Here is a 23,980-nt window from a genome sequence, read left to right as displayed (position 1 = left end):
CACTGCACCATCTAGCTGCACTCCCCGCCCCTCATTTTCTCTTTCCTTATCCTTCCATTCCTAAATCTCTAGTCCTCCATAATTCTTTCCTTCCCCACCACCATCCACCACTCCCTACCCATCCATCTAATTTCTGTCACCTACATTCCTGTAACCCACATACCCAATCTAAGTCCTGAACTCTTTGGCTTCTAGTATGCATAGCCGCCTGTGCTGTGCCTAGCTGCCCAGGGTTTACCTGAATGGGGTGAGGACAAGGGTCCCTCGCATGTCTTACCTGGCCTCAGCCGAAGCTCAATCTTCTGGGGGCTGACTTGGGTAATCTTGGAACTATCTCCAGAGCCAGTATTACTGAGAGGTCTAGCTTCCAGGACAGTGATTTGACTGACTGGGTATTCGATGGATTCAAGTGCACATCCCTCCTTCAGCAGGTTCTCTTTCAGGTCACAGCGGGGAGAGCCTGGAGCCAGGTCCTAGAAGACAGGAGACCCCAGAACTCAAATCTTGGGCTAGAGTCTATGTTCACGCCCTTCTTTCTTCATGGCTCTTCAGCAACCATCATTATTACCCAAGAGCTTTGAGTGTCCTCTAAGACTCACTAGGATACTGGGATAGAGGAAAAAGCTCGGTGAAAGAGCAGATAAACTGAGGCAACCAAAAAGTCTACAGGAGGTGCCTGTGCATGGATGGGATTTGAGGATAATAGATTTCTATCTAAAAGAGACCTCAAGCATCTTCTAGTCTGAGGAGTTCTTAACCTTGACTCCATGAACTTTCTTTTTCATTTATTTATTTATCTATTTATTTATTCATTCATATTTATTTATTTATTTCTATATTCATTCATTCATTCATTTGTTTATTTGTTTGTTTGCTGGGTGGGGAAATGAGAGTTAAGTGACTTGCCCAAGGTCACACAGCTAGTAAGTGTCAAGTGTCTGAGTCCAGATTTGAACTCAGGTCCTTCTGAATCCAGGGCCAGTGCTTTATCTACTGTGCCACCTAGCTATCCCCGACTCCATGAACTTTCAAAAAAATCATATTTTGATCACTGTTTCAATATACTTTGTTTCCCTTGTGATCCTATGGATATATGTTTAAGCACTTTAAAACATTATTCTGAGAAAGGATCCATCAACTGCCAAAGAGACCCATGATACAAAAAAAAGGCTAAGATCTGGGGCAGCTAGGTGGCGCAGTGGATAGAGCACCAGCCCTGGATTCAGGAGGACCTGAGTTCAATTCCAGCCTCAGACATTTAACACTTACTAGCTGTGTGTCCCTGGGCAAGTCACTTAACCCCAATTGCCTCACCAAAAAAAAAAAAAAAGGCTAAGATCCTCTAATATCGTCCGATCTTATTATCTTACAGATGAGAAATAGAAGCAAAAAGATTCAGTGATTTATCCAAGATCATAAACGTGTATAGAAGCAGAGCTGAGACTCTTAGACTCAAATTCAGTGCTTTTGGGAAGTGTGTTTGCAGGGTAGAGTACCCTCTCAGAAACTGGATAATCTGAGTACCCAAGGGGCTGAGATCCCTAATGCTCCCTTCTTCCCTCTAAAAAAGAGACAAACAGTACAATTATCCCACTTTTAGGCACCCTGACACACACCCATTAAATCTTAAAGGAATCCCTTCAATGGTACATGTGTAAACATGTGGGATGTGTTGGGGGATGGGGAGAGGGGGTGGAGAGGTGTGTGCAGGTACCATGGCTTACTAAAAAGCATGCTGCAATGGAAATCAAAAGACCAAAGCTATAACTAGGGCAAGACAACTAGAGCTTTGGAGCATAGGTAAGGGGACTTTCTTCACATAGTGAGCTACTATACCTCATTTCCTTCTGGCATATCCCAAGATTCAGTTGCTATGCCACCCCTATCCTTTGGTCACCTTCTCCTAGGGGCTGGAAGTGGGGGGAGGTTAGAGGTTAGAGATTAGAAACCAACAACCACACTAAAGGAGCATAATGCCGGTCCTCTGGAACATGGCTGCCTCTTCTCCTGATACATTCCCCTAGGGACAGCCGTCCTCTCTCTGTCGTTTTCCCCTTTGAATTTGTTATAGAAACAAGAACTTTTAGCTATAGCTCTGCAAAAGATCCCCATTCTAATAAAGGCTCTAGCACCAACTAGATGTGTGATGTTAGGCCAGTCAATCCCCCTGTAAAATGAGGAAATAAATCTCTAAGATCCCTTCCAGCTCTCACATTCCTTGAATGTGAGCCTGTATCTGCATGAGATCATCTTCAAGTAGATCAAATGTCAGCATGAGGGTAACTGACTGAAAACCTGGAAAACCCCTTCTATGACCTATTTTCCTGTACAAACTCCCCTCCTCCATTCTTTTTTGTGTGTGTGTGGGGGGGGGCAATGGAGGTTAAGTGACTTGCCCAGGGTCACACAGCTAGTAAGTGTCAAGTGTCTGAGGTTGGATTTGAACTCAGGTCCTCCTGAGTTCAAATCCTTTATCCACTGTGCCACCTAGCTGCCCCTCCCTCCTCTATTCTTTCCAGACTAGATAGACTTCTATCTGAGGATAAGAGGCAGAATGGAATAGTGGACAGAACTGGCCTTGGATTCAAGAAGACCTGGGTTTGAGTCTTGCCCTTGACACATATTGGCTGTTTGACTCTGAGCAAGGCACATAACCTTTCTGAGCCTAGGTTTGTTAGTGGTAAATAAGGGATAACTGCAGCTGGGCAGCTAGGTGGAGCAATGGACAGAGCGCTAGGCTTGGACTCAGGAAGATGAATCTTCCTGAGTTCAATTCGGGCCTTAGACACTTAGTAGCTGTGTGACCCTGGGCAAGTCATTTAACCCTGTTTGCCTCAGTTTCCTCATGTTTAAATGAGCTAGAGAAGGAAATAGCAAACCACTCCAGTATCTTTGCCGAGAAAAACCCAAATGGGGTTTGAAGAGTGTGAAACAACTGAACACTACCACCACCTACCTCACAGGGTTGTAGTGAACATCAAATGAGATAGTGCCTGTATAACACCTTGCATCCTTAAAACACTATTCATGGGGCAGCTAGGTGGCACAGTGGATAGAGCACCGGCCCTGTAGTCAGGAGTACCTGAGTTCGAATCCGGCCTCAGACACTTAACACTTACTAGCTGTGTGACCCTGGGCAAGTCACTTAACCCCAATTGCCTCACTAAAATAAAAAAAAAAAACAACAACAACACTATTCATTATTAATTATCTTTACCTCCATAGGATATCAATCTCATTAGCTCCTCTGTAGCAGAAAGGACAGTGCAAAAGAGTAGGAAGGTGAGACCCTTTCCTGAGGGCTATGTTTAGTTATAATGCTAAAAAAAGCCCCCTCAAAGCTCTCTCCCCACCCTAGGGAGTCAATGAATCCTTGGGAATCCTGGTCAGTATGGGTTTACAATGGATGTTGGACCTAAGCCCTGCCCTGAAATTGCCAGACCTGAATATTTGCCAGGATATTTGCCAGAAATAATAAATCACTTTTGAGTTCTTGGAAGGTTCTCCAGAGGGAAAAGGAGAGGGAAGGCAATGGCTAGAAGCTCAGCAGATGTGTGAAAAAGGAAAGATATGTGAGAGATACATAGGTGTGAGGGTAGTTACAGATACACAAGGGCACTTTAGTTTTGGGAAAGTTCCTCATTCATTCATTCATTCAATCCTGATATGGGAGAGGTTTAAATGAAAGGGATTCTAAATGGAGATATGGTAAATGTATGAGACAGTACAAATGTAAAGAAATCCCAAATGCGTGTGTGTGTGTGTGTGTGTGTGTGTGTTTGTATGTCCAGGTGTGAGTCACTGCAGATGTGTGTCAACTGAGATGTGTGTGTAAGGGGGAGGGTACATGTAGATGAATGTGCCCTAGAAAAGAGAGAGACCCAAAAGTAGAGGATCTCGTTAGACTTTGAGGAAGGGAAATCGGGGAGAGCAGAAGAACCTCAAGAGAGAGGCATTAATTTGTCTAAGATGGTGTGTGTGTTGGGGGCTGGGGGAGGGGACTCACAATTCGAGGTTCAGAGCTCTGCACATAGGCAGAAGCCATTTGCATGTTCCCAGCCTGAACCATGAGCTGAGGGGGTGGGTGCTAAGTATAGGTGTATATTTCATTTTGGCAGATGTTACAGGTGGGGTTGGGGGCCTTCCTTCCCAGACCAATGCCCTTTGTTCCTTGCTCCTGGGTATTCTCATTCCCTCTGGGCATTTTCAGGATGGTTCAAATGAGGGTGCCTATTCTTTAAATACTCCTTATGCACTGTGTGGATACCCCCACCCCTATATACTCTTTCTTGTATTTTTTTAAAATAAAGACATTTACACAAAAAAAAAAAGAAAGAAAGAAAGAAAAGAGTAGGAAGGTGAAGAAGAGACATGACTGGGAGAAGCTACATTGAGGAAAGCCAGCCCAGAACAAGAGGCAAGGTCAAGGCTATAAGATATCTGTTAGGGAGGAGTGGGCAAAGGTCGCCTCCCAACACAAATTCATAAATTGTTAGAACAAGAAACAACCTTAAAGATCACCTACCTAGCTTCCTCCTGCTCATTTTACAGATAAGGGAACTGAGACCCACAAATATCTGGTGATTCACCAAAGGCCATTCATTCATTAGTCATTGATAGTTATTCATAGGATCATAGTGTTCAAGGTTGGCATAGGCCTTGAAGACTGTCTAGTCCATCTTAACCTTCTGGCAGTCTAGTGAAGTCTATTCCTTCTCTCGATAATATTTGTAATTGAAAAAAAAAGCCATAAAATTACAAAGGAAACTAATTATATTTGACGAAAAGACCAAAGTTATAAATAAGTAGAGCAGAACAACTAGGGCTTTGGCCCAGGGCACAAACATAAGTCAGGGGGCTTTCTTTACACAGAGATCTACCTCATACCCCTCTGGCCAACCCCCCAGGGTTCAATTGCTATGTTACTCCTCTCCTTTGGCTGCCTTTCCCCAAGGGTTAGGGTGTTTGGGGGGGTGGTGTCAGGGACCATCAGCCATACTGTAGGAGCATAGGACAGATTCCTATATTGAAATAGTTATCAAAATATTTTAAAAATCCAAGTCCATGGATACCCAGGTTAAGAACCCTTAATACAGTTCAACTCACCCACATTTGTCAGATGAGGAAACTATAGTGTGGACAGGTTCAATGACTTGCCCAAGATCATTCAAGATTTACTAGGATTCCACCTCAGGTGCTCATAATCCAGAATCAGTTTCATTCCTACACCATGAAGGGTAGGATCCCAATGAACCCCCATTCACATTCTCTTGCCCATCCTTCTAGTTAACAATGGCAGAACACTGGGAGTATGCTTTGTCTCCATGGAACCTTGAAAGCCAAAATGTAGAAGAATCAAAATTTTTGATTATTGTACTTCTGACCTAAGTCAGTATCTCTAGACTTCTGAGTCATTGAGAGTAAAGATTGTCTTATTCAGCTTTCTGTACCTACCGTGTGGACTTTGCACGTCTTGCACATGGTAAGTGCTCCAAGAATGGAGAAGGATAATATAATTGTAAAAATGCTATTTACTGGCTGTGTTACCACAGGCAAATTGCTTAACCTTTCTGGTGATTCTCTGGGGGTGCGCTAAATCATTTTATCATCTACAAATAGATCATTTTACCTCTTCATAACTGTAAAGTATTCACAACAAAATGAAAAATGCTCCAAATCACTAATATAGCAATCTTTCCTGTGCCCTTACGGTATGGCTCATGGTCCCTGACACACATACATCCCCACCATTTGCATTCTAGGCATGAGGGGCAGCCAGAAAAATGCCTGGAATTGAGAGATGTAGTATTTTGTTTTGGGGGAACAGCCAGGAGGCCAGTGTCATTGGATCAAAGAGTATGTCTTGGGGAGTAAGGTATAAGAAGACTCTGATGGGGGGGCAGCTAGGTGGCACAGTAGATAGAGCACTGGCCCTGGATTCAGGAGGACCTGAGTTCATATCTGACCTCAGACACTTGACACTTACTAGCTGTGTGACCCTGGGCAAGTCACTTAACCCCAGTTGCCTCACCAAAAAAAAAAAAAAGAAGAAGACTGTGATGGTAGGAGTGAGTTGGATTATGAAGAACTTTGAATGCCAAACAAAGGATTTGTATTTGATTCTGGAGACAATAGGGAGCCACTAGAGTTTACTGAGTAAGGGGTGACATGATTGGGCCTGTGCTTTAGGAAAATCATTTTGATGGCTGCATTGAATGTACTAGAATAAGGAGAGACTTGAGGCTGGCAGACCAACCTGCAGCCTATGGCAGTAATCCAGATGTGAGATGATGAAAGTCTTCACTGGGCTGGTGGCATTGTCAGAGGAAAGAAGGGGATGCATTTGAGAGATGTTTCAAAAGGCTTCAGCAACAGACTAGATATGGAAAGTGAGAGATAGTGAAGCATCCGGGATGACTCCCAGATTGAGAGCCTGAGGGACTGGGATGATGATGTTAACAGTAAAGGTGGGGTGGGGAGGGAGGGTCTTAGGGAAATGATGAGTTCTGCTTTGAACATATTGAATGAAAGATGTCTACTACTTTCGAAGTGTCAGAAAGGCATATGGGGATGCAAAACTGGAAGTCAGAGGAGTGACTGGGGGATGATAGGTAGATTTGAGAATAGAGAGATGATAATTAGATCCATGGGAGATGATGAGATCATCAAGTAAAGTAGTACAGAGGGAGAACAGAAGAGGGCCCAGGAAAGAACCCTGAGGGGCACCTCTGGTTGGAGGGCATGATCTGGATGAGCTTCCAGCAAAGGAGACAGAGAAAGAGCAGTCAGAGAGGTAGGAGGAGAACCAGGAAAGCCTAGTGTCCCAAAAACCTAGAGAGAAGAGAGTATCCAGGAAGCAAGAGAGTGATCAACTATGTCAAAGGCTGCAGAGAGGTCAAGAAGAATGAGGATTGGCCATTGGATTGGGCAACTAAGAGATCATTCTTTGCTGATGCTCATTCTTTCAATTTCCTTCTCTTCTTTTATCACTATAGCTAACATTTCCAGCACAGTAGCAAGTCACTTAGCATCTTTTTTTTGTTTGTTTGTTTTGTTTTTTTTGTTTTGCAGGGCAATGAGGGTTAAGTGACTTGCCCAGGGTCACACAGCTAGTTAAGTGTCAAGTGTCTGAGGCTGGATTTGAACTCAGGTCCTCCTGAATCCAAGGCCAGTGCTTTATCCACTACGCCATCTAGCTGCCCCCCCTTAGCATCTTTTAACCTCAGCTTTCTCATATACAAAATGGGGATGATCATATTTGAACTACCTGCTTCATAGGAATGCTGTGAGGAAAGTTCTTTGGAAGACTATTTTATTTTATTTTTGTTGTTGTTGTTGAGGCAATTGGGGTTAAGTGACTTGCCCGGGGTCACACAGCCAATAAGTGTTAAGTGTCTGAGACCGGATTTGAACTCAGGTCCTCCTGAATCCAGGGCCGGTGCTCTATCCACTGTGCCACCTAGCTGTCCTGGAAGACTTTAAATGCAATAGATATAATCTCTTTTTAAAACTTTTAGTTAAATGAATGAATGAACTGAGCTTGTATAGGAAATGAAAGGCATTCCCAGAAGCTAGAATCCATTTCCATTTCTCTCTCCCTATCAGCTCTACAGAACTGGGCATCATGGTTAGTACTGAGGTATGAGAACAACAACAAAAATAGCCCCAATTCAAATACCTTTCCCATGCAGCTAATGAAGGAATTTGTTTCCTTTTAACTATACATTTTGTAATGGGTTTTGTCTTTTTCTTGCTTTTTTTTAATGGGAGGGGTTTGGGGGAGGTAGGAGAGAAAGAATTTGGAACTGAAAATATAATTGAGTTTTTAAAAAATCCAAATAGCACTGACTATTAGCAAAAATGTCTAATATATGAGGCAAGAAAAACCTGTGCTAAATTCCATTCCCTCTGACCCCTGGCCCATTCATGAGGAAAAACTTCACAGGGTATTTCAGCTCTGGGTGCACATTCTTCCTTCAATGACCCTGCTTTTCACGGCTGGAATGTTCTCCCTCATCACCTCTGCCTACTTGAATTCCCTGTATTTCTTTAAGACTCAGCTCAAATCTTCCCTTCTTCAGGAGGCATTTCCCAGTTCTCCTCACTGCTTGCCCTTTTTTTTTTTTTAGCCCTTTTGATATTACTTCTCATTTATCTTATATGTATATAAGTGTTTACATGTAGTCATCCCCATTAGAATGTGACCTCCTTCAGGGTAAGGATTGGTTTGGGGTTTTTTTTTCCGCTTTCTTTGTATCTTCAGAACTTTAGCACAGTGCCTACCAGACAGTAAGCACTTAATAAATGCCTGCTGACTAACTGCTTGCTAATTTCCCCTGTTCACCCCACCTCTTTCCAGCCCTGTTTCTATTAAAGAAAATGTTCACCTTATCACAGACTCCAGCTGCCCACAAAGCCCCAGAGGGAGAACTTTATCCCAAAAAAGGCAAAAATAATAGGCCAACCAGGGGAGAGAAGGGAAGGACCCTCAAGAGCTGCCTACTAGAGGAAGAGAAGGGAGAAACTGGGGCAATCCCTGAGGAACAACCAAGTCACAATAAACCTGTGAGCTGGAAAGCTAGAGGGGACAGGGTAGGATCCAGTTGTCCAGGAATTGGGCAGTCCCTCTTTCCAAAAGTGATAGCCTTTCAAGGAAGTGAAGCCGTGTTTGGCTCATGCTCCCAGTCCTTGTGGTTTGTTATAAATTTTTTCAGAGATCTAAACATAGAAAAATAAAAACTCTTTCCCACTCCTGAGTGGCTCTTTTCATGTTCACTGACGTCAGGAGTCAGGAATACACCGGACTGTTCCTCAACTCAGCTCCCATTAACAGCCAATCAGCCCCTAGACCAAACAGGATAAGCAGCGAGCGACTTCAGTAGTCACTCAGTCAGTCAACAAGTGGTTATTAAATGCTTATTTACTATGTGCCCAGCATTCTGCTAAGTAACAGGGATACAAAGTCAGGCAAAATGCAGCCTTTATACTCAAAAGAACTCACATTCTATTAGAGAAAACAATATGTTACCCCAAAATCCTCATGACAACCCAGTGAGGAAAGCTAACATTATCTCCAGTTTTGTTGTTGTTCAGTTGTTTCTCAGTTATGTCTGACTCTTTGTGAACCTATTTGAGGTTTTTGTGGCAAAGAATGGTTTCCAATTTCCTTCTCCAGCCCATTTTACAGATGAGGAAAATGAGGCAAACAGGATTAAGTGACTTGCTAGGTCACACAGCCAGTACATGTCTAAGGTTGGATTTGAACTCAGGTCTTCTTGACTCCAGGCTCAGCTCTCTATACACTAAATACCTAGCTGTCCCAAATGATTGATTTAAGTTCATATAATAACCAAGTGGCAGAACTTGAGCTTGCAATAAGGTCTTCTGACTCCCAGCCAATAGCTTTCTTTGGAATAGGAAACAGTCAGAATCATCCCTTATCATTGCCTTGTGACTAGCCTGTTTCTTTTCCCAACATGCATATTTTATTCCTTTTCTTTGAAGTTTCCTTTGGTTGTATGCTATGGCCTGCTCCTGCCCACCATGCACCCCTTCCTTACTTTTCTTTGGAGACTATTTTTTTTTGGTGGGGCAATGAGGGTTAAGTGACTTGCCCAGGGTCACACAGCTACTAAATGTCAAGTGTCTGAGGCCAAATTTGAACTCAGGTCCTCCTGAATCCAGGGCTAATGCTTTATCTACTGTGCCACCTAGTTGTCCCTATAAATATTATCATCTGTGTGGTCTTTCCCCTCTTTGGATGCTATTGTATGTCTTACTGCCATACAGCAATACCAGTAGAATGGCGGTATTAAAAATATGGGTCTTTTTGTGGTGGAATGGTCTTGTGCTATAGGAAATGACAAACAGGATGATCCCAGAAAAACCTGGAAAGACTCATGAACTGATGTATAGTGAAGTGAGCAGAGCCGGGAAGACATTGTGCATAGTGACAGCAGTATTGTTCAATGAGCAATTGTGAATGACTTAACAACTCTCAGCAGTGCAATGATCCAAGACAATCCCAAGGGACTAATGACGAAGCTTACTATTCACCCCCATAGAAAGAACTGATAAAAAGAACACTTGTGGATTGTACATATATAACCTGATTGCTGTCTTATGGAGGGGGGAGGAAAAGGAGGGAGGGAGGAAACTCTGGAGCTCTAAATCCTATGAAAATGAATGCTGAAAACTACCCTTACATGTAACTGGAAAAAATAAAATAAATGTTTGTCGCTTTAAAAAAAAAAAAAAAGATGGGTCTTTGTTTCCATGGAGTCATTAAATAAACTTTTCAATTTCCCAAAGGCAATCTAGCATGTGCTCCCCTCCTAGGCATGTGGCAATTTTAGGTTCCTTTTTCTAGGCTTCACCCAGTCCATAGGATGGCATTGGAAGGAAAGGAGCAGGCTGAAAGATCATCTGGTGTACATTCAAACATTCCACCAGCAACGCACAAACACTAAGGACCACTCACCCCTTATCCTCCGGTTTATACACTTTCCTCAATCAAAAGCAATTTGTGCCTAAGGGAAGGGGAGGGGGTCACTCAATGAGATAAATGGGTGGAAAAACCCCATGCTTAAAATTGAACAAGCCTTCTAGACTGGACATAGGCATGTATGACATATGAAGTCATTTTGACTATTATAAATACCCAGATTAACTCTAAAGGACACATGAAGAAAGATGCTATCTATATCCAGAAAAAAACCTGATAAATAAAAGTGTGTATAGAATAATTTTACATATATATATGTGTGTGTGTGTGTGTGTCTATTTGTGTCTAATGGTACTCATCTCTAGGGAGTGGGGAGGGAAGAAAAAAAGGAAAAAAAAGTTACATGATAACTTTATTATATATTTAAAAGGAATAGCAGGTCGTACATTACAGACTTGCAATTTCATGTGCAATCTTTTTAAAAATTATACCATGTTATAGAAATGCTTGTTTTATTCCATAAATGAAAAATAAACTAATTAAAAAAAAATAAAGTACCTTTGATTTTTCAAATCACAACCCATCCATACCTACGTTTTCTGTGGAACTCTTGCCCATGCTTAAGGAATGCCCTCCTACTTAGGAAATTACCAGGACACAATTTTGGATTTCTACTTCCTGTCTCTCTAGACAATGTATTCCTCCCTGCTTACCCCCATCCTCCACCAATATTCCCCATTGATACATTTTATCCCCCTCTAAACCCAGCTCCATCTGTCCTTCCCCTCTCTTTCCCCCATTTCCTTCTATCCCTTTATCCATCTCCTCTCCTTGTTCAGCGATGATCATAGAGTTTTTTGCTAAACCACAGAATTCCTAGTTCTCCCATTTCCACTTTTCAAGGGAATTTCTTGGCTGGCCTCCTGATTATCTCCTCCACACAAACATACTCATCTTCTCATCCTTCACTCACGGAATACTCAACACTCCTTAGGCACAAGTACAAAATTCAACAGGCTCTCCCTGGTGTCCTACCTTTGTATCTCTGAAAAATAGTTTCTATACCTAAGGACCATATCCCCCTACTAATGAAGGTCCTGCTTTCTCTGCACCTTATTATTTTAGAAAACTACATAGAGCACAGAGAGGTTAAGGAATTTGTCCAGTGTCACAGAGCCAGTATATTGTCAGAGTGGGTCTCAGTCTCAGAACTTCCTGGCTTTGAGACCAATTCCACTATATCTCTCTCCTTTGGGTACTTAACTGTTTCTATTTTCTCCTAATTTGGGGGAAGGAAACAAGACTTTGCCTGTACCTTTCAGCTGTGAAGGAGTGACCTTAGGTTTCTATTATTGTTGCTTGTACCACAGGAACCTCATGCCCTCTCAAATTACTGTCCAGGTTGAAATCTCCTCCTCTTCCCCTTCCCTATCTCTTCCTTCCCTTCCCATCGTGGGAGGCACTTGCAAAACAGAGTGTAAAATTCTCAAGACACCCCAAGAAAGGTTGAAGGCCAGAGAGGAGGAGGGAGATTGAAATGGGAAATGGAAAAGAGATGCAGGGGAACAGAAGGGAATGGTGGGGAGTAGTGGGCTGGGCAGGGCAGGGCAGGGCAGGGATGGGGAGAACAGCTCTGCTCCCAGCAGGGAGTTTTGTTGAAACATCTAAGACAATGTGGCCCAGATGAACTATATCTCAGAGCCGGACTCGAGCAAAGAAACACTGAGGCCAATCCAACAGGCAAAGCCAAGTACTACTGACCCAGCTGTCTTCTCACTCAGGGATAAATACAACCTCCCTTCTGCTGTTTCCCTGGTCAGACCTAATAAGATTTCCTTTTTTGGAAACTCTCAGAAGAGATCAGTCACCGCTTGGGCATCAGGAAGTAGCTTAGGGGTGAAGAAGAGAAAAGGGGGTGAAAAGTCTGGTTTGAGTGGTTAGAAAGGCTTGTCCTGAGGATGTAACTAGAACAGGCACAGTTCCAGTTCTTGGAGAGAAGGCAGAAAACTCAGGGTACTTCTGGGGGTAGGTTCAAAAGATTACAAGCTGGACGGAGGAGGATCAGTTAGTCCTGGCCCTTGTTTTCGAGATGAGGATGATGACAGGAAAAGATTTACCCAAGGTCACAAAAGAGTGAGTACCAAATTCAATCAGTAAACTTTTCAATCAATAAGCATTCATTAAGCACCTACTATGTGATAGGCATTGTACTAAGTGTTGGAATCAGGATTTGATCCTGGGTCTTCTGATGCCAAACCCAGTTTGTTTTCTGCTAGATGCATTTCACCATCAAAGAAAATATGTCAGAATCCTATCAACTCTACATCATAGACCTTGTGTATTGCTGGGTGATCGGGAATTGTTAGTCTCTTCTTGCTGCCACAAGTCTTTGTGCCCTAGCCATAAAGAAACATTCAAACCCTCAAACATATTCATATTCTGGGCCCCTGAACACTACAGATCCATGCCCAGACATAGACATCATAGTCGGAGGCTGTGACCCAGAGTTTCTCTTGTACTAAACATCTTCCCTACACTGGTGGAAAATTTCTTCTTGTGTTTACATTGTTCATTCTTGAGATTTCTATAGACAGATCCACCTCCAAAATGTGACTCTTATCTCTTTCTCCTCCTTATGGGATCTCATGCCATTCCTTAATTTTTCTCCAGATTTCCACTCCCCCAAAAAAGTCACCAAAGAGAGGAAGAGACCACTTCCCATTTGCAGTCAATGCCAGAGTATCCAGGTGGGGAGAAGTAGGGAGTCTAGAATCTGACTACTAGGTTCTGTTTATGGTTCTGCCCCAAAGGTAGCTGTGTTGGACTGAGGTCGGTTTCTTAATTAGAGTCTCCATTTTCTTCCAGATCAGCAATGAGCAGGATTCTCCCTAATCTGCTGTAGAACAGTGATGTGGTGGGGTATTCCTTACCTCAGCTGAACACCAGGCACAAGAAGGGCTCACAGCAAGGCACTGTTGGCAGGAACTCACCCCCCGGGTGGTACAGACATTGGCCCCTGGAAAAAAAGATAAAAAGGCATTAGAGACTAGTTGGGGCCACACACATAATTAGGACCTGCATCATTCTGTTTGATTTCCCAGACATGTAGGCCATTCTCTCCTTCCCTACACGCACACAGGCATGCACACATGCACACCCTTTGCCCTGTCTTCCTCTACATAAGTACTTCCCCACCTAACCCAAAATTAATTAAATAAACATGATTAGACTTTCAGTCAGTCGGTCGTTTATTAAGCACTGTATACAATGGCAGTTAGGTAACTCAGTGGATAGAGTGCCAGGTCTGGAGTCAGGAAGACTCCTCTTCCTGAGTTCAAAACCAGCCTCAGACACTCGCTGTGTGACCCTGGACAAGTCACTTAATCCTGTTTGTCTCCATTTCTTTCCTCATCTGTAAAATGAGCTAGAGAAGGAAATGGCAAAATACTAAAGTATCTTTGCCAAGGAAACCCCAAATCGGGCCACAAAGAGTCAGACATGACTGAACACACTGAAAAATGACAAAACAACACACTGCATACAACAAAGCCCTATAATAAGCAGAAGAGTTGGGGGGGTGGGGTGATGAAGGAACAGAAATACAAAAAGAGAGGAAATAAGCCTCCTTCAAGGATCATAGGACTTAGAGCTAAATCCTATAAGCCCATTTGGCCTAACCCCCTCATTTTACAAATGAAGAAACTGAGGCCTAGAGAGGTGAACTGATTTGGAGTCAGAATACCTAGGTGGAAGTCTTGGCTTAATATATCATTTACTAGTTATATGATCTTGATCAAGACCCTGTTACCTCATTGGGTCTCAGCTTCTATCATAAAAATGGGGATAATACCTACCTCAAAGGGTCAGCAGAGCACAGTGTATAGAGAAGGTTGCCTTTAAAGTCAAGAGGATCTGAGTTCAAGACCTGCCTCACTGGCTTTGTGACCAAAAAAGAGACTTAATGTCTCCATTCCAGGCTGGCTCTAAGTTGCGGACAAGCAGTTGGTGGAGGGGGCCTCCAGATCAGAATTCCCAAAGGAGACAAAATCAGAAACAAAAATAAATAAATAAATGAACAAATGAATGAATGAATGAATAAATAATGAATGAATGAATAAACAAATAGGTAAATGGATAAATATATAAATGAATGAATGAATAAATATTGAATGAATGAATAAACAAATAGGTAAATGGATAAATATATAAATGAATGAATGAATAAACAAATAGATGAATGAATGAATGGAGTAAATAAGTGAGTGAATAAATAAATAGGCAAACAAACAAACCTGTCCTCCCTACCATACAGGACTGTTATGGGAATCAAATAATATCATGTCACAAAGCACTTTTTAAATGAAAAATCAAAAGTCAGAATTATTATTTTTACTGTTAACCTCCTCTACATTCCTGTTGGTGACACACCCAATACAGCTGTACTCTTTGCACCTGCCTAGTTACACCACTGCCTAAAACCTGCTCTTGCCAACAGGCCCTAAAGCCTATGGCTGAGGATAGCAGGAGGCCAAGCTGTGCTGGGAAGAAGTAGGACCTCCTGGAACCCTCTCAAGCATCCTCCCTTTTCCTTTCCCTAAGGGCAAAGGAATAAGGAATAAATTCTAGGATTTGGCTCAATACTGTTCCAAGGTTAGGTGCCCCAGGAATGCTCTCCATAAAGCAGATAAACACTGATGGCAGGAGAAAGGAGTGGGACAGCCAAATTAGGCCTGGAAATACTAAACTGAAGGCAAAGGACCGACACTTGGCTTATTCAGGAAAATCCCTCGACTTAGATCAGCTTCCCCAGCTGTTCCCTCCCACCTTCAAATTCTTAGTGCTTTGCCTGGATCTCTCCCCTACACTTATCTCAGTCTCCCTCATACCAAAGTTATTTGTGTACTCGATCTTCCCTTGCCATCTCCAATATAGATTGGAAGTTCCTTAGAAGCAGGATCTGGGTTGTATCCAGATTAGTATATAGAGTGACTAGCACTGTGTCTTACATTTGGTGATGTTTAATTGGTTTACTGAATCAGACTGGTTTCTTCCAAACAAACCTCCTTTTTCTTTTTTAAGGGAGATTTAACCCCTTCTCCCTATGTTCCAATGAAGAGCCCTTCTGAGCAATGGAGAGAAAAATTATCAGAGCCAACCACTTTTCAGGGCCAAGTTTCTGTGACAGGTTATTTAAGCAGCCTCCCACTTTGGAAGAATTTTCCCAGATGTCAATGTTGTTTTCCCAGTGTCTCCTATAATTCTTAGGCTGAAAAGATACAGTCTCTCTGTCCATTTTACTAGAAAAGTATGAAATTCCTCTCCTCACACATGAGTACATTTCAGGACATTAGCAGCAAGGCGGAATACAAAACTTACGGAGGAGAATTAAGTGCCACTAACTAGCTAAATGGCCTAGACTAAGTCAGAGGCAGTTAGGTGGCGCAGTGGATAAAACACCAGCTCTGGATTCAGGAGGGCCTGAGTTCAAATCTGGCCTCAGACACTTGACACTTACTAGCTGTGTGACCCTGGGAGAGTCACTTAACCCTCATTGCCCCGCAAAAAAAAAAAAGAGAGAGACAGAGAATAAGTCCCTTCTGTTCTCCGGGCCTTACTTTCTTCATCAGTAAGATGAAGAGTTTGGGCTAGATCATATTATGACCATACAATCTCCCAGATGTAATATTCTATAACTCTATTAATTATAGACTCTAATCTTTGGAGCCCAGGTCCCTATCTCTGACCCCCAGCATCAAAGTCTATGATTTTCTTATCCATACAGGAAATTGCACCATATAAGTTAGCGTCAAACTTCTCAGAGAAAAGCATATGGTATGTCAAATTAATAGTTCTGTGGGTAACACTCCCTGTAGACCACCACCCCAACAAGACACTCAGTGTGGCATGTGGAGTCCCCTAATAGGCAGCTGCTAACTCAGGTTCTAAGGGCTACAGTGTGTCTACTATAGCTCATTATCCCTCACTGTCAATCATCCCCCTAAACAGTCATCCAGGAGATGCAACTCGATCAAAGCAAAGACATTTATTAAGATGGCATAGTAAGGGACAGTTAGGTGGTACAGTGGATAGAGTACCAGCCTTGGAGTCAGGAAGACCTGAGTTCAAATCCGGCCTCAGACACTTGATACTTACTAGCTGTGTGACCCTGGGTAGGTCATTTAACCCCAACTGCCTCACCAAAAAAAAAAAGATGGCATAGTAAGACAATATCTACAAAACATCCCTCCCCAATAAACCTGGGGCATACTGTCCCACAAATACTCATGAGAAAAGTGGCTACAGAGTATAATGATAACGAGACCTGTTTGTAATTAAAACAGAGAGTCAAGATAACTCAGGTCTCTAGTACCACAGGGCCTCCATGTCCTTTCTCCCACTGTGCAGTCCTCATGCAGCTCCCCCTTGGGTACAACCCTTCTGATTTTGCCACTGGACTCTGATGACTCTGGAGCAGAGTTGGCCTATCTTTTGTTTCAATTCTTACCTAGCCCTTAGTCACTGAATGGGGGATAATCTGAGATAAACTGGGACCTGGGAAAGACCTTAATTTAGAAAGGCCAAGGTCACCCTCTCCATCCTGGACCATCGCCAGTTGTCTTGACCTTTGCCTTTTCCCTACTCTAAAGGAGAAACTAAGGCTAACAATTTTGTGCAGCTCTGTCTCACTCAAATCCAATCCATGTACGAGTCAAGACATCCCTCATGATATCACTGGATCTCTTTGGGGACCAAGATTTCTACTAAAAGCATTTATTGCCAAGTTCTATTCTGTAGCTTGGACTGGTCAGTTTCAAGATAAACATGACATTATGACATTATTTGTTCGCACTCATTGGTAATGAAGGATGAACAACAGCCCTTCTGCTAGGCAGGCTACTCGTGCCCAGGGTCTGATCCTCTCTGAAGTTTACCTCTCAACTTCTAGGGCTAATTCTCTCTTAAATCCACAGTCAGTTCTCTGTTGCCAGAGGTCATATGAATAAAAGCTGTTTCCTATATCTAGTCACTACTCACTGATTCACTGTATCCATGCCTGATGGGAGAACATGGACTTCTGCTCCATCAAACTCTCTCAAACGGTTTGATTCTTTTTAAGGGACATCGGGGAATGGCGTGGCAAATTTTGATCTGGTCAATAGCATTGTCCCTTCTGATTGAAGAAAGCAAGCAAACAATTTTTCACTCTCCGTAAAGGGATACAAGGTGTGGTTGGGGCCAATTCTTAAAATTTTAGTGTGAGCATTTATAACCTGGAAATGAGCAAACTTCGAATCACTGATTTATTGTTTTATTAGGTGTCCAGACTTAAGAAGTGATAGATGAACTATTACTAATGAAGATTAAATTTAAGAGATCTTGATCAACGTAAAAAAAAAAAAAACAACTGGTTTTGAACTCATCTTCCTGACTCCAAGACTAGTGCTCTATCTACTGTATCACTTAGCTGCCTGTGGCACAGTTCTTAAGAAATCCAGAACTAAACATTCTTACACACAGATCCAGACCTACCATAGCTACCGAGCCCAGAAATTACACTTCCCCTCAAATACATAATTATACATAATAGAGTCAGAAACCAAAAACATAAGGGTGCACGTCCATACAGGACAAGGAGTCTGAAACCAGGCTTGTCCAGCCAACAGTGTCTGGTCAACTGACTTTGACTCATGTGGTCACTTTCTCCACTCTCCTCCTACTCTACCTTTAACCAGCTGTGAAAATAAACACCTCCACCCACCCCTTGTCCCCAGGCACAGGGAAAAGAAAGACGGGGTTGGGCTAAATGTAGTTGAGGCCCCTATCTCCTTTTGTATTCCCCTGATGAAAGTTTTCATGGGAACCTGTATCTAGGAAGACATTAGGAGGATGTGGCAATAGTTAGGAGGGGACAGAGGCATAGAGGGTAGGGGCAAGATTTCTATTTTATTGCCAAGTTCTTATTCTGTTTTTGGACTGACTGATTTCAAGAAAAACAGGAGCGGGGCAGCTAGGTGGCACAGTGGATAAAGCATCAGCCCTGGATTCAGGAGGACCTGAGTTCAAATCCGACCTCAGACACTTGACACTTACTAGCTGTGTGACCTTGGACAAGTGACTTAACCCTCATTGCCCTGTGCAAAAACCAAAACAAAAAAAAAACCAAACAAACAAAAAAACCACCCTGATTTAAAAAAAAAAAAAAAAGGAAAAAATAGGAGCAACCGTTTTCCATGATCTTTGAGGCTTATTGATTTCAGGTAGATTTCTTGAGACTGGCTTAGTCTGATAGAATTCTGTCTTTGCAGAGTTATGCCAGCAGTTTCTCAGGACACTCCATTCTCTTAAAATCAATCCATTTATTTTATGTCACTAAAAGAAAACTAAATGTTCCCCTTCGTTTTACCTTTCAAGTTCTGACACAAAGGAGAGAAAGGTGTTGGGTATCACGCTTTGAAGCTGTGAATTAAGGAGCCCTGAGTTCAAATTCTATCTCTGACACTCACTAGCTCATTATTTAACCTCTCAGCTTCTGTTTACCCATGGAAATAAAACCAATAGCTTTTATTTCACTGAGTTGTTATGAGGATCAAGAAAGAAAATCTACATAAAGCACTTTGAAAATCTTAAATCACTATAATAATGTCATATATTATTTTTATTAAGTGTCTAAACTAGGCCTCTCCAAACACTACTCTGATTCCAAGGGGGCAGAAGTGAGAATTTTTTTTTAAAGCCTAGGATTTGCTCTCTCTTTCAGCTGAGAACTGTTAATTCATGAAGAATCTCTGGGCTGGAGCCCATGCTGATTCAATAAGCCGTCTCTTCTGTGATTTCCTTCTCTAAAATGTGTGGACGGCTTTGTTTCCCAGTTCCACCCATTCACATCCCTCCTTGCACTCCAGGGCCTGGCCTCACCCCTGGCAAAGCCTGGTGACTCTTCCCCGGGACCTCATTTGAATGAACAACTTGAAAGCCTTTTTCTTTCTGATAGTCCCCTCTCCAATGAACAACTCAGCCCCAGGAAAAGAAGCAAGATGGAGTGTTTCTATAAAACTCTCTACTGGTGAGTCCCAAATCCCAGGAGCTGTTCTGAGTCTACAGGCTGGGAGAGAAGTTTTCCTTTTCGTTGCCACGAGGCTATAGAGGAGGTTTTCAAGATAGGCCCTAGAAAGAGTGAGGAAATCCCCACCTCCTTAAAATCCCACTTCCATAGGAAGCTGTTCCCAAACCCCCTTAATTCTGGTGCCTTCCCTCTGTTTATTTCCGATTCATCCTGTATATAGCTTTTTGACACATAGTTTATGTGTTATGTCCCCCCATCCTAGAATACAGTGATTGTCTTTATCTTATGTCCTCAGAGCTTAGCATAATACCTGGTACATAGCGGGCATTTAATAAATGTTTATTAACTGGCTGCCAGGTAGAGGGATCAGATTTCTCATCTGGATCACAAATTATAGGATGAAAAAGTCTAGCCTAGGAAAGTGGGTGAAGCCAGAGAGGAAATAGATTTTAGCAAGGAAGAGAGGACCAATAAGAAGAGAGGGAATAGGGGGCAGGTAGGTGGCGCAGTGGATAAAGCAGTAGTCCTAGAGTCAGGAGGACCTGAGTTCCAGGATTGGGCAAGTCATTTACCCTCATTGCCCCAGACAAAACAGAGAGACAGAGACAGAGACAGACTTGGTGATCCAAAAAAAAAAAAAGATTTCTGAAAAGTATTTCCACATATAACGGCTGTGGCTGATCAAACATAAGTGACTTACCAAGGGAGGAAAATAACAGCCAGAGTGAGAAAGACATAAGACAAAGAGGAAAGAGAGGAGGAGGAAGGGATCCAGCATGAGACAAAAATGAAGGACATTTTGGAAGATCCCAACATAACAGGAGGTAAGAAGCCTGCCTTCCTGCAACAGAGCATGCTCACCATCATCTCCAGGGTACTCCCTATAGTTGAGCCAACTTGGGACTGGAAGTCATTTAAGGAGAAGTGATGCAAGGGGTTTTTTTTTGAGTGATTACACTGCAATACAACAGTAATCTTTGTTGTCATTTGCCAGAGAGGGGACCAGGGAAGCAGCTGACCGAAGTCTTGGATTGGATCCCAGCTCAGCCACTGACCCTGGACAGGTCACTTCCTGTGGAGATGAGTGATAGGACAGGATATGAATGATTTTCCATTATGATCACTCGGCCCAATGAGCCAGTGCTGATAATGAGCTATCTCAGGCTAACTGATTAAGCACAGACTAACAGATATTAACTGACTTTGGGGTCTCATTTTCCTCAATAGAAAAGATATGGTTATCCCCATTTTATAGATGAGAAGTCTGAGGCTCAGAGAGATTAGGTAACTTTCCATGACCATACAAACTACAAAGTAGTAAAGAAGAGACCCAAAGCATCAGTCTTCTGACTCCTGGTCCAGGGTTATTTGAACTACATGATGCTACTTCCACTGGGGATTGTCCACATGACCAGAATCATTCTTGTTCTTGTTTCCCATGTTTGTCCCCAAAGGGTAGAATTAGGGACAGAGGAGAGTAATTGAAGAGAAGCAGGTTCCACCTTATAGTAAAGAAAATCTTCATAATCATTAGGAATGTTCAAAAGGGAAATAGGTTACCTTGGGAGGTAGTTGGTTTCCCTTGTAAAAAGATTTCCATGGAAAGCTGGATGAACTCTAGCTGAGTATGGCAGAGGAGATTCTAAGTCAGATAAAGGTTGGTCTCTGAGGTCACTTCCAATTGATAATAACATTTATATAGCACTTACTTCCAACTGATAATAACATTTATATAGCACTTACTATGTGCCAGGCATTTGATTTTCATAATAAACTTGGAGGGGGGGGCAGTTGGTGGCACAATAGATAAAGCACTGGCCCTGGATTCAGGAGGACCTGAGTTCAAATCCAGCCTCAGACACTTGACATTTACTAGCTGTGTGACCCTAGGCAAGTCACTTAACCTCATTGCCCTGCAAAAAAAAAACAAAAACACAATATAATAAGCTTAGAAGGTAGGTGCTATTATTATACCCATTTTACATTGAGGAAAGCAAGGCAAACAGAGGTTAAGTGATTTGCTTAAAGTCACAGAGCTAGTAAGGATCTGAGGGTGAATTTGAACTCAGTCTTCCTGACTCTAGGACCAACACTCTATTCATTGTAGCACTTGGCTAAAACTCATGATTCTTGATGGGAGTGCTTCTTTAATCAACCCATCTGTGCCTTCTCATCTGGTGTAAATCTTTGTTGAATGAATAAGCATTAATGAAGCACACACTATGTATGTGCTAAGCATTGGACTAAGCAATGGGGTTATAAATAGAAAAGTAAGAAATTTCTGCTCTCACTGATATCACATTCTACGGGGGAAGAAAAACACATATAGGAATATTGTGCAGCAGGGTGAATAGCAAGACCTGGGTATCCTTAGGATGCAGATACAGATGCAAGGAATAGATAAGGCCCTTTGGAGAGTCCTTGGGGCCCAGCAGGAGGGTAAACGATAAGGTCTGGAGATTCAGATCATGTCACAGCAGTGCAAATGGCAAGGCTTCAAGCTTAAACCCTAATTCCTCCAGGAAGGATATGTCACTTAGAATCTTGATATTGAAGGAAGAGAGTTCATCTCCTGAAATGGTCACACGGGTTCAAATACATACTATTCAGAGTTACAATTATGTGAAATACAATCATTGGTTCCAGCCCAGTGGAAATATGTGGTGTGAATTGGAATAATTTGACCCCTTTGAGAGATTTGGTCAGACATGACTGAAACAACTCAACAGCAATAACAATGGTTAGATACCTATTGGTAGCTTGATTACACTTCTCCCCTTCCCACCTCAAAGGAGAACAGCTGATATTAAAGGCAGGCTCAAACTCTAATTCAGACTTCCCACCTCTAGGCATGTCCCCTAGGGAGTCCGAGAATAAAAATAAATAATAAAAATGATAGCTAGCCTATACGGTTCCTAATATATGCCAGATACTGTGCTAGTACTTTATAAATATCACCTCTTTTGATCCTCACAAACAATCCTGAAAAGTAGTGGCTACTTTTATTCCATTTTATAATTGAGGAAGCTCAGGCAAAGAAGAGGTTAAATGATCTCCCAAGGTCCAACAGCTAGTGTTTGAGGCTGGATTTTGAACTCAGGGTCTTTTCTAACTCCAGACCCAAGACTCTATCACATTCACACACCTTGTTGCTGTTGTTCAGTTGTGTCTGACTCTTCATGACCCCATTTGGGGTTTTCCTTGGCAAAGATACTGGAGTTGGTTTGCTATTTCCTTCTCCATCTCATTTTACAGATGAGGAAACTAGAGGCAAACAGGTTAAATGACTTGTCCAGGGTCACACAGCTAGTAAGTACTGAGCTGGTGGACTGGAACTCAGGTCTTCATGACTCCAGGCCTGGAACTCTCTCCACTGTGCTATCTAGTTGCCCCATAAACACCAAAATATTCATATCAGCACTTTTGAGCAAAGAACTGGAAACAAAACACATACCAATAAGACTGGAGAATGGCTAAACATATCATGGTACATGAATGTAATGAAAAATGACTCTCTTAAGAAATGACGGGGGCAGCTAGGTGGTGCAGTGGATAGAGCACTGGCCCTGGAGTCAGGAGGACCTGAGTTCAAATCCAGCCTCAGACACTTGATACTTACTAGCTGTGTAACCCTGGGCAAGTCACTTAACCCCAATTGCCTCACCAAAAAACGAACAAAAAAACAAAAAACAACAACAACAAAAAGAAATGATGAACGTGAAGAATCCAAAGAAGCATGGGAAGATTTCTATGAACTGACAGAGTAAAGTAAGTAGAAACAAGAAAACTCTCTATATCCTTGCATAAATTAAATTTGTGGAGAACAACAGGATGTCATCAAATACCATGAGTAACCAATTATGTTTAAAAACACAAATGGATTGGGGCAGCTAAGTGGCGCAATGGATAAAGCACCGGCCCTGGATTCAGGAGGACCTGAGTTCAAATCCGGCCTCAGACACTTGACACTTACTAGCTGTGTGACCCTGGGCAAGTCACTTAACCCCAATTGCCTCACAAAAAAATTAATAAAAATAAAAACATAAATGGAAAGAATAACAAATAAAACTGAATGCTGAGTAATGATAATAACTATACTTAACCCTGACAGAAAAGCAACCAATTCCACCCTTTGGAGAAGGGGGGCATGGAATATAGAGCATATATTGTCAGAAAGTGTGGATGGGCTAGTTGGTTTACTGAACTATTTTTTTTCTTTTAAATAAATCGTTCCAAGGGATGGTTTATTGGAAATAAATGAATGAGTATTCATTAAGCACTTACTATGAGACAAGCACATACTAAGTGCTAGGGTTACAAATAAAAACCTCAAAGACTATTCCTGCCCACTGGGAGCTTACTTTCTAATTGGAGAAAACAAGTACGCACAGGTATTGTAACCAGGGGAAGGGCACTTTAGTTCAAAAAGTTTTGGGGGAAGGGTATCTATATAGTCACTACTATGGTCAGTA

General features: G+C 42.3%; 1 protein-coding gene across 1 annotated transcript in view; it reads right to left on the bottom strand.

Moving 5' to 3' along the window:
• ITGB3 (integrin subunit beta 3) overlaps positions 1–23,980 on the bottom strand; it is a 75,351-nt gene that overhangs the window by 39,491 nt on the left and 11,880 nt on the right. Inside the window, exons 2-3 of the mRNA XM_043999530.1 lie at positions 13,375–13,460; positions 278–473 (exon numbers count right to left, since the gene is read on the bottom strand). Of these exons, the coding sequence (XP_043855465.1) occupies positions 278–473; positions 13,375–13,460 (282 nt within the window). The remainder of the gene's footprint in view (positions 1–277; positions 474–13,374; positions 13,461–23,980) is intronic.

Source organism: Dromiciops gliroides, chromosome 4 (assembly GCF_019393635.1).
Source record: "Dromiciops gliroides isolate mDroGli1 chromosome 4, mDroGli1.pri, whole genome shotgun sequence".
NCBI lineage: Eukaryota > Metazoa > Chordata > Mammalia > Microbiotheria > Microbiotheriidae > Dromiciops > Dromiciops gliroides.
Note: the sequence above shows the minus strand (reverse complement) of the source record. Positions and strands in the feature narration are given on the sequence as shown.